The 11,801-nt window shown below is 35.4% G+C and overlaps 1 protein-coding gene across 1 annotated transcript; it reads left to right on the top strand.

Annotated features, from left to right (window-relative positions):
• Positions 1 to 492: 492 nt before the first annotated feature.
• Positions 493 to 1,323, top strand: LOC129082072 (proliferating cell nuclear antigen-like). Its single transcript, XM_054587833.1, is given in 1 exon segment — positions 493 to 1,323. A coding segment is annotated over 1 exon segment (786 nt). The 3' UTR covers positions 1,279 to 1,323.
• The last annotated feature ends 10,478 nt before the right edge of the window (positions 1,324 to 11,801 follow it).

Raw genomic sequence — 11,801 nt, 5'->3', positions numbered from 1 at the left:
CCTCCTGTTACTGCCACAGAAGCCACTTCCTCTGGATGATTGCTCTCCCTGCAGCTGGGCCCCAGACTGAGTCTGCTGGGAGCCAAGCCACTGGAGCAGACCTAGGCAGCACTATAGCCAGGGAGGTGTGTAGACAAACCCAGCTCAGATCAGCTGCCCCAGGGCACTTAGATGTGACAGCAATTAATGCTTATTGGTAAATATCTGGAAGATTTTATGGTTGGTTGTTATATGACAAACTGTTGCCAACAGGTGACTGATAAAAGTGGCCTCTTAGCAGCTATGGGGGGTAGCCTGGTAATGTCTTGTCAGGGGACAGAGGGATAGAGAGCTGGGGCTCGCAGTTGCTTTGTTGTTACTCGGCTGCTGGCTGAACTCTGTGATGATCTTCCTCTATCTCAGGCGCTGCCTGCTCGCTCTCCTTCTGTGAAGCACAAGGGCATACGTCCTACTTCCCTTCATCTCTAGCTGCGTTGTTGTGATTCCGCGACCATGTTCCAAGCGCCCTTGATCCAGGGCTCCATCCTGAAAAAGGACCCAGAGGTGCTTAAGGATCTCATCAATGAGGACTGCTGGGATCTCAGCTTGAGCAGCGTGAATCTGCAGAGCATGGACTCGTCCCACGTGTCTGTGGTGCAGCTCACCCTGCACTCAGAGGGCTTCGACACCTACCGCTGCGACTGCAACCTGGCCATGGGTGTGAACCTCACCAGCATGTCCAAAATACTAAAATGTGCTGGCAACGAAGACATCATTACCCTAAGGCCTGAAGATAATGCGGACACATTGGCACTAGTATTCAAAGCTCCAAATCAAGAAATAGTTTCAGACTATGAAATGAAGTTAATGGATTGAGATGTTGAACAACATGGAATTCCAGAACAAGAGCATAGCTGTGTGGTAAAGATGACTTCTGGTGAATTTGCACGTGTATGCCGAGATTTCAGTCAAATCGGAGATGCTGTTGTAATTTCCTGTGCAAAAGACGGAGAAAAGTTTTCGGGAAGTGGGGAACTTGGAAATGGAAATATTAAGTTGTCACAAACAAGTAATGTTGATAAAGAAGAGGAAGCTGTTACCATAGAGATGAATGAGCCTGTTCAGCTAACTTTTGCACTGGGGTATCCAAACTTCTTTACAAAAGCTACTCCACTCTCTCCTACTGTAACACTCAGTATGTCTGCAGATGTACCCCTTGTTGTAGAGTATAAAATTGCTGATATGGGACATTTAAAGTACTATCTGGCTCCCAAGATTGAGGATGAAGAAGGATCTTAGGCAGTTTCAAAGTCTGAGAAAATAAAACTAAGCTCTTTGAGAACTGCTTCTGAGATTCCAGCATGCCCTTAAAAGTCTCTTTTGTTACCAAATTTGTACCTGAGTATATATGTAGATAATGTTCTCTGTAAATAAGCTATTTTTTCCCTCATTCTCTATAATTTAAAAGATAGCCTCAAGCCAAATCTGGTCTTATTAACCTAGAACTACTTTTGCCTTGTCTAGAAATACTTATTAGGATGTTCATAACAAAGGGTTTTAACTATTAGTGCAGTTTTAAGAATTGTTTTCAATTTAAATAAAAGTTACTTGAATTTCAAACATCACAGGACAGTACCTTCATTTTTGAACCAAGACACTTGAAAGTATCCTAGCAAATTCACAGCTAATGCTATCTTCTTGTGTAAATGTTTTTCCCCCCAGTCTAGAGTATCCAGGTATAAATATATTAGAGCCATGAAAAGTACTTCAAATGCAGTGGGTGACAAGATATTTTGGAGGATTCATTTGCCAAACTTATTTATGTATTCTTGAGCTCAAGAATTGAACGGGAAAATATAAAAAATTCTATGTATTTCATTATTTTGTTGTTCTGTTAGAAAAAACTATACTTCAAAGTTGTGTGGGCTTTATAAGACTAGCATTGTTACAGGGCAGTGTTTCTTTGGCCTAGGGATCCTTTAACAAGAACCTTTGAAAGTTGTTTTACTAGATCTGATAGAGCCCAAGGAGTATGTGCACCAAAAAAAAAAAAAAAAAAAAAAATTCTTCAGTATAAATAGTCTTATTTGGGACTTGCTCCCTTAAAGGGTAAAGATGGCTTAAATCCCATGGATGGTGGAATCAACCAAGTGAAAAGGCCCAGCAGTTGTGAAGTAAAGGCTGTCTAAACATTCCCAGTAATTGTGCTACAAGGTCACAAATTGGCTTTTTACATACTGAGAATTGCTTTATTACAGTTGATTTTCCCGTTGTATTTTGTGGTCGATGGAGTAAATGACTAGTTTCTTTGTTGTACATGGATTGAATTCTAGTTACTGTACTTTAGAAGTCACTGTATCCAGTGGGTAACTCCTCATTACCTTCTGTGTGCCTGGGAGGAAGGAGATGGGCAGCAAAGGAGGCTAATGGAATTTTGGGGGTAATGAAAATATTTCATCTACACTGGTGATCGTTCCAAGACTGCATTTGTTAAACCTCACCCAATTGTACTTTATTGTATGTAAAGTATACCTTAATAAATCTTACATTTAAAAAAAAGTGACCTTTTAATGAGTTAATTAGTAGTGGTTTGGCTGGTGCTCCAAATGACCTTCATTTTCTTCATGATACAATTTTGGCAGTGTTGCGTTCTGTTCAAATCATAAAAACCAAGAACATCTTAAATTGCAGGAATAACATCAGCAAAGGTAGCCTATGGTTCAGAATGTGAAAGAAAATCAAAATGACAAAAAAGAAACAATCTAGTTTTAAAACTAAGTTAACCAAATGTGTAACAGCTCATTTAACTGAGTTATATTTTCATTTCATTTTTTTATCTTTTAAGTAATAAAAATACTGTCACAATATCTTAAAATGTCCAGATTTAAACAGAGAGGGCCACTAGAATCCAGTAATTAAAGAGAGCTTCTGAGCTTAAATATTCACATTATTGTTTGCTCTAATAAAAATAAAAATTAATTTCCTTGGGAGAGTCTATTAGCAGGGAACAAAGTAAATACAAATCTTTCTAAATATTAAGTGCATGCAGTTTACTACAAATAATGCAATGATGTATATAATTCATACATGAGCCCTGCTTGTGAGAACTATGCAAATTTGTTTTGGGTCCTGCTTTCACATTACATTTTGGATTAAACAAACTGTAGCTTTATAGATTGCACACAAATGTAGACATGGGTCTCTCTTCTCTAAGAATAAAAATAATGCTACCTGCCAAAAATTGCTTTGTATCTTAGTGAAAGTTTCTAAAGAAGAAAAATAGCAGAGCTCTCAAATTTCTTTACTATAAAAAGAGGTTAATGCATTTCCAGACAGAGGTCAATGTGCTGATCAGTGTAGCTTCAAACAAGAAGGCAGATCTTTTCACAGTGTTTACAATATGTCTCCAAATTATCAAAACATTGTCAGTTTTACTTCGGTTTTGTTGTTCAATAAGCACAAATTTCTATTTAAAAAATCTTCTGCCAAACAGTAATTGTTGCTAAATAATTCCATGTGTAGCTCCATCAGATACGCTTATTTTAATTGCACCAAAGAACTCTTCTTTTTATAAATATATAAAATACTTTTCCTTTATAGATACCATATAAAAATGAAAGACTATGAATACAATCAGTTGGAATTAAAATTTAAGAGAAATTGAAGAATATATGGGAAAGGCAAGGGTAATTTTCTTCTCTATTTCCAATATCCCAGAAAGACTTTAGTAAATATTGGAATGCCAGCATTCTTTTCTCACCACATAGGGAACTAAGCAACAAAAAAAACCCCATATCATTATTTCAAATTATTGGCTAGTATTCTTGAGTCAAATACTAATGACTATTTTTTTAAAGATTATTTGTTTCACCCAGCTCTTAATGTCTGCTTTTACTAACCACTCAATCATTCATTTATTCATTCAGCAAATATTTATTAAACATCTACTGTTTTCTAGGCACTGGATATGAAGCAGCTGACAGAACAGGCTTGGTCTTAGGCCTCTTGCAGTTTACAGTCTGGTAGAGGAGACACATGCTAATTAAGCACATATATTTGTGGATAAATCATTTCAGAATGTAATGAATGCAGTGAAGGCAAAGAAACTGGGTGCTCTGAAAGAGAATAAAGAAACTTAATTTAGGTTGGGTGGTCAATCAGGGAAGAACTGACATTCAAGCTGAGACTTGAAGAAAGCAAAAGGACTGGCTTTAGAATGGAGCGCTCTCCAGCAGTGGAGAGGGTACTTGCAAAGGCTCTGAAGAGAGGTTGGTGTTAGCTCTTTTAAACTTTGCAGAGACTTCCTTTGTACCTTAATTTCATTCTTAGGTTATGGTACTTTATATTTTTATTTTCTCTTCATGTATATGTTCTCTTTTCAATACTGCTTGAGGGCAGACCACTAGTTCAGAGCCATTTTTATCACCCATCATAAACTATTGTGTATTCCAGGGTCACAAACTTAAACGCCTTTAGGGTTTAGATTGGAGGAAAGTTGATGAGGAATAATTACTTCATTCTTAACCCAAAGAAGGGTTTTTTTTGTTTTCTCACTGAATCAGTAAGGTTTCAGGAAAGTAAACGGAAGTCATTCTATGTATTCTGAGTATAATATGGGAGCTGCTTTGAACCTCACACCTATTGTCTGCCCCAAACATCTGTCCCCCCTCCCCCGTGCCCTCTGACACCTTTCAACTTCTGTCTTCTAAGTCTCACTGGTGCTTCTTATTAACAGATCCGAATCTGAGATTGTATAGGAAGTAGGTTCTAGGAAGTAGAGTTTTTGCAATCTCTTCTGCAATGTACTCTTCCAACTCAGCACCCATATTTACCCTTTTAGCCATGACAAACTTCCAAATAGCAATACAACAACATCCTTCTTCTTTCTAGCATGACGCAACACCTCCTTGATCATATGAAGACTTTTTCCACTTCTTCCCAAAGGCTGAGTTGTAAATTCCATTCTGTCCCTGAATTTATCTTTGGATAATATTCTTTTTTCTAGCACATCATGATCTTCATTTGTTATTCTGTAACTTAAAGATTAAATTTATAAAATTAACCACTCTTAACATTGTTAAAAACAGTTTACAATAGATAGTATTGGGAGCTATAATGGTGACATATTAAATTATATACATTAAAAAAACCAGCAAGAAAGGTATGAATAAATACCACTACAATCTTCATTTCTGTAAGTAGTCATATATCTTCTCCCATACCTATCATAGCATCCACAGTCTGCTTTGTAATAATAGTGAATGTCTTAAGATGGTATGCAGCATAAAGTGAATAATGCATTCCACTTCTTTTCCAGTTAATCTCATGCTTGTCTATTTTGTGGATAGTTAATCAAGGCAATTTTCTCTCTCCATGAAAAACTTCCCTAATTTAGATAGTCTCTTCAAAGCTAAGATTAATTTGAAAATTGTTACTAAAATTTAAAAACAAATAGCTTTGTTTTTATTATAAATTTACATTTTCTACCAAAGGAGTGCTTGCCATTATAGTGACAGTTAATATTTACTGAGATTTTGAAGAAAAGAAGGGTATTATACAGACAGCAATAGGTACAGATGGTAACATGACATAAGGAAATGCGGAATGAGATTACAGATTAGGAGCAAAGACAAGAGTGTTTTCTTGGGCACAGACATAAATATATACCCTCATTTTCCACCCTGTTCCCTTACCACTACCATATTATCAAGATGAAGAAGTTGAAATTAATTCTTCCCAGCAGAATACACTCTGGAAATGCTGAAAACTGAAATAGAACACACCTCAAATAATTGAAATTTTTGGTCATGCCTGGCAACATCTTCAAGCTAGTCTCTTAGAAGATGGGGAGAAATTAGGCGAGAATAACAGTGTGGGTTGAAACAGCTGAGATTTAAATATTTATGATCTCAAAGGAGGGAGATTAGTGGTATAAAAGTCAGGAGGCTAAGACAACAGTTAGATGGGCTGAAGAATCAGTTTTCTAAAATGAAACAAAGTGTAGGCAATGCAGCTAGAAAGCATTGATTGTTGTCAGGAAAAGGCTACATTTATAAGAAGAGGTACTAAAGGAGGGCAAGATACCAAGACTTAATACAGCAAACATAAAAGGAAACCAGACTCCAGAGTTCAATGATGGAAAGCAAATTTCTGTAAGGTAATTTTATTCATTTATGCTCTTATTCAACACACAATTATTAAACATAATTTATTGTGTTCCAAGAACTGCCCAGTGCCTTGGCAAAGTGAATATAGAAGAAAAGCTGATCCTCAGGCCAGGATGAATCGCCCTGTAGCCATTTTCTTTTCCTAGGTCCATGAAAAGCTCTGTACCCAAAGCAATGAGTTAAGAAAAATTTCAATCCGGTAGAATGTGGAGCTATCATTGCTAAAATTGTAAAATAAAAAAAGAAAATATGAATGTTCTTAGAGATTTATCTTTTGCCCCAGCAGGGACCCAATTTTGAGATAAGTACAACAACATATATAAAGCTGGTACAAAATTTGGCTTACAGTAGGTAGACAAAATATGTGAATTGAGTCCCACTGTATTCCATCCCCCAGTTTCATATATCAACAGTATTTGCATTCTCTGAATCAGGAAATCATCTGCATTGCAGATAAAAGCTTGGAGATGACTCCTTATACCCTCCTCGTGAGACTCCATTTCTCTGAATTCCATCTCAGTAGGCAGCATAATTTTGATGTCACTCTAGCTTTAAAACCATCTCTCAAATTTTCTTTTCAATGAATTCTATTGTAACATAATTTCTAATGTGATAAGAAATGGTAGATTAAATGTGTTCTCTTATTGTATAAACTACTTTGAAAAAAACAGTATAACTGATGAGAAACACACACACATACGTATGTCAACCACTTTAAGGCTTTTAATAAATCATTAAATGATTCCTTAAGCTTTGTCAATACTCTAATACCTTAAAAAAGTTAAAAAATTGTCTCAAATGTCTAGTATCTATACTGGAGGAGCTTGGTTTGAACTGTATGTATGACAGACAAATAGAAGAAAATAAAAAATATGATAATAATAGTAACAGATGTTCTATAAATAGCTAATGTTATTTTTCCCTCTACTGGTGCTATTATATTATTAGCTTATTTACTATAAAAGGATTTTATACAGATGTCAATTTAAAACAATATTGAGCAAATTTCAAAATTATTAAGAATTTAATAAAAGTATGACTTGCATTAAATATTAAATTTATTTTAAGCAGCATTCACATTATTTGGCAATTTAACCCTGCCCAAAGTGCAAGTCTATGTGGCAATTTAGCTACTACCATTAATTCTTTATGAATTAGTTGTGACTATCTACTTTGTTCGTGAAAGCTCTTATACATCTAATTAGTGCTAATAGCAATGCCTTTAAAATCTTCAAATTGAAACAAAAAAAAATGACAGCAGTAATTCTTATCAGTAAAATGTGCAGACTCTAAGGCATCTTATTAAAAGAGATAATATAGCAGTCAGTTAAAAGATTCCAGGGAGTCTATTCATTTTATGTGTGATTAGTTTTTTAATTTTTGTTTTTACCTGTGCAAATCAGCATCTTCAAAATCCTTCCTCATAAGCTTCTAAACAGGAAGGTAAATTCAGTATTTTTAACCTTGAATGAAAATAAAGGAATAATAAGAGGGAAGGGGGAAAGGAAAGAAAGATGAAAGAAATTGAGAGCTAATAACAAAAAATAATAATAATAAACTGCAAGTAATCTGTTCTCAGACCCTTAGAAGAGGTTGATTCATTCATTTATTAACGTTTTCAGGAAAAAAAATTAGGGGCTACCTATTGTATTTTAGTTATTATGTCAAACATTGGCAATGCCTCAGTATAAAGATACTATTCTTTTTCCCAAGAAGCCCAAAATAAAATGGGGAAGCAGATTCAAATATCGTGTGGGGATTGCTGAGGTAGCGGTATACAAGACTACAGTGGCACGTGGGGGCGGTGCCGGTGTGCTTGCCTAGGGAATGAAGACGGTTGTGGAGCACAGGACATGTGAGCTGTCTCTTACAGGAGAAGTAGGATTTTTTCAAATCAATAGGGGGAAAAAAAAGGTGTTGGCAACAGGGGACAGGCATATGCAAAAGCATAGAAACAGCATGCTGAGTTAAAGAAATGGCAAGAGGTTTGCTATTAAATTAGGTAATATATTTAGAGTCTTTAGAAAATGGATAGGTCCTAGAAAAGCACTCAACAAATATTAAGTCATATGAAACTGCTATTTTTATAGATCGAAAAGGTCAAATATTGGCAATTTTATGTGGCTCAGCCTAACATGAGTGCAGGCTCAATTTACACAATGGTCAATTTCCACTTATTACCACTTGCAAGGTAGACTATTTGTTCCCTGAAAGCATAGTGCTTCTAACTTATGATATTTTAAATTGAGTTCCAGTGAAATAAAATTCCAACAACCATCAACTGGGAAAAAATATCCATAGCTCCATTAGTGGTATAGTAGGTCCAAAGTAGGTTGCCCAGGACTTAGGGAGAGCCTGATTATCTGGCAGCAGGAGGAAATATATATGTGGAGTCACGTGAGCTTCAGAATGATTATCAGGCAATATCCCACATCACAGGTAGGGTAAATCTGGGTCTTACTCATGGACAATAGAACAGGAGCGGGGTCTGAACAGATCATGCAACAATGCTATACTGTTAGGTATCTGGGGGGCGTTGGTCTATGCCTTCCCAGCTGCTTAAGAAAAAGGGAGAAAATCAATGTTAAGTTGAACCACATAAACTTGCCAATATTGGACCTTTTCTGATTATAAAAATAGCAATTTCATATGGTTTAATCTAATTTCCTGAGTGTTTATCTAGGACCTATCAGTTTCCTAAAGACTCTAAATATATTATTTAATTTAATTTAAAACTTGCAAGAACCCCACAAGACAAATCTCCGATTCATAGTGAGGAAATCAAAGATGGACGTGCGGGGGTGAGATACCCCAAGACAGAAAGGTACTAAATAAATAAATAGCGATGTCTCTGGCTCCAAAGCTGAATAGTTTTCCCAGGGTATTTATTAATCTACACATTTAGCAATACAATAGACAGCAACCAGTCTGAAAGCAGATAGCACATAGGACGTGGCTTGCATTAGGAGAGCTCTGAACCAGAATGCATACCCACAAGATCTGCTTTTCATTACCCCTCTGCTTCTGTTCTCTACCATCTACCTCTCTTTACTCCTACCTCCTTGTCATCTTCTATTTCATCCATCCTCCTTTACTCCTTCTCTACCTTCATCTTTTTCTGCAGTTATGAAGAAATAGATACATAAAGGTTAGAGCAGCACAAGTAAGACTGTAACAGTTAGCTACCCTTTTAGAATCACATTTAAGAGATTCTTGTTTTCTTAAGAATCAGGCCTTATTAAGTAGAAAATAAAAATTTACAATGAAGTAAGAGTAGTTGATCAAACTCTCTGTCATCTGTCTATCTGGTTAGTGATTTTGTCAGGGGAAAATGTTTGGACTGTCATCTTTGAGAAGAAACAATGCTTCTGCTAATTGGTTTCTTTTTCCTAGATTTCTGCTGTAATCTGCATTAGTAATAACATAGAAACATAATACTGTTATTTTCAAATCATCTAATGTTATATCCCTATTTCAAAAGGAACCTCTTCTCAGAAATATAGTTGGTTACAAAGGAGACATTTTCAATAACTTTTTTCCATATTTTAAAGGACTATGCTTATTAGAGTTCCTTGTTTGAGAGGACTATGCTCCTTCATTAAATAACAATATTTTAAAATGTTTTAATCATTTATCTCAATGTCAAAAACACTAATAACAACCAGTTTTTATTAGTTGCCTAAAGAATCTCTTCAGCTTTCCAAAAAGAAAAACAAAAATACCAAAACAAAACAAACCCATGCTATTTTCTCCTTTCCTGTCTCATCCCTCCCCCACCAGCCAAAATAATTTTTCTTTATATCATTCATTTGGATCCTTGGCCCTCTCTGAAGAGGCTAGATATGGTTTATAAATCCAGTTAGCACAATAATTTCTTGAGTAGGACCATTAGCCCTGCCCTTTCAGGTGTCACTATCTTTTTTTAACAAGCTATCGATTTCCCCAAGGAAGTGGAGATAGAGATCAAATGCATCTAAGAAAATGAAGAAAGCAGAAGAAAATAAACTGGAAATAAAAGCAGACCTAGGACAGTATTAAAATGGAAAGGAAGATAAAATTCTTAGAATAATAGACCTGTGAAGGACCTTGAGAGGTCACAGCATCCTAGGATATCTGGTAGCTAGACAAATTTTCCATAGTAGCCACTCCTACAATTTGTCTTGATTCATAGGTTGTTGTAATGCCCTATTCATCCTTGACCTTAGCATGACAAATTTTTACTCACCCTGACCCATCAATGATTAATAATGTAATTTGGTGAATTTGGTGGTTTTTAGTCAACAAGGAGAAAATCGCCCCTTGGTCCCTTTAATGATGAAAAGATAGAATGTGGTGGAATCTGATTAACCTGTTCCAAAGTCAGCTCTTGAGGAAGTTTCTCTCCATAGGTGTGCAGTCATCAAACCATCTAGTTTTAGGTTGACCAATCAGGCTGCTAAGTTTTAGTTCAATCCCTTCTCTCACTGCAGAAAATTCTCATCCTTCATCAACAGCACAGGGAGTATGAGTGTACACGTCGTCTGATCTCTAGGCCTGTGTACTATTCACACATCATCTTTGGGCTAATCCTGAAATCTTGCTGCAACTCACTTTTCTACTGAATGAAATAGTACGCACAACCCATGGTGTGAGCTGACATTCTTCACTAGAAACACTGCTTTCTTTTCTGAAGTAAAAGAATTTGATCATACTTATGAATCATTACCCTTTCATAGGCATTTCACAATAAGTATTATAATAAAGATTTCAGTTAACTTTAAGATACTTTACAAGGCAAAACCCTGTACAACAACACAGTTTTAAATTAAGATCCCCAGGTTTTCATTTAACATTATTTTGTTATATGTTAATGCTATACTGGTAATGTTATAATTTCATTGAGATCAATGTGATCTGTAAGAATAAATCACAGTCATTTATTTTCTATCTATAAAATCTATACTCTACCTCATTTTGAAAAAAGCATTATGACAACTTACCAGCTAATATGATTATCTCATTCAGGCGAACACTACATAACAGAAAATAGCTTTGAAAATTTTATATAAGATCCTTGTATTCTTTGCATTTTAGCCTTTGTATATAATTTGAAAGAGTTATCTTTATTAATATGTCATAGCATCTGGAAAAATTCATCATGCATTGTTTAAATCACTATGAATTTCAATATAATACATATCAACCAGCTTCAAAAATCCACAAAATACACTATAAAAGATAATTCAAGTGAAACATATAAATGTACGGCTGTATTTCTGTGTTGGGGCTTTTAAATATCTCATAAATAACAAGTAATAATTAATTAAATCCCTCAACAGAAATATGACCTTAAAATGGTACACTTGTCATGCACTATCCTTCACGCAATTCTCTAATTAAGATGGTTTCTTAAAAAAAAAATCTCTATTTTATGCCCAGAGAATTATATAGCTTAAGTGACATTCTCAAGGGAGGCATGTCTCACAGATTATGGATTTATTTGCTATAAGTAATCCTTTAACCGTGGACATCCTGCTAGAGACATTCTGCAAATAAGAGCATTTTCTCACAACAAACAGTATTCATTTATTTACATAAAGGTCCAGTTGAAGAGATGAGGCATGGTCACCTGTTTCTTTTTCTTTTGAGTGTGTCTCTTTGGTAAAGAAGATGAAT

This window comes from Pteronotus mesoamericanus, unplaced genomic scaffold, assembly GCF_021234165.1.
Source record: "Pteronotus mesoamericanus isolate MK-2021 breed Mesoamerican mustached bat unplaced genomic scaffold, CSHL_Meso_final contig_124, whole genome shotgun sequence".
NCBI classification, from domain to species: Eukaryota; Metazoa; Chordata; class Mammalia; order Chiroptera; family Mormoopidae; genus Pteronotus; species Pteronotus mesoamericanus.
The sequence above is the reverse complement of the archived record's forward strand: the minus strand, read 5'-3'. Positions and strand labels throughout refer to the sequence as shown.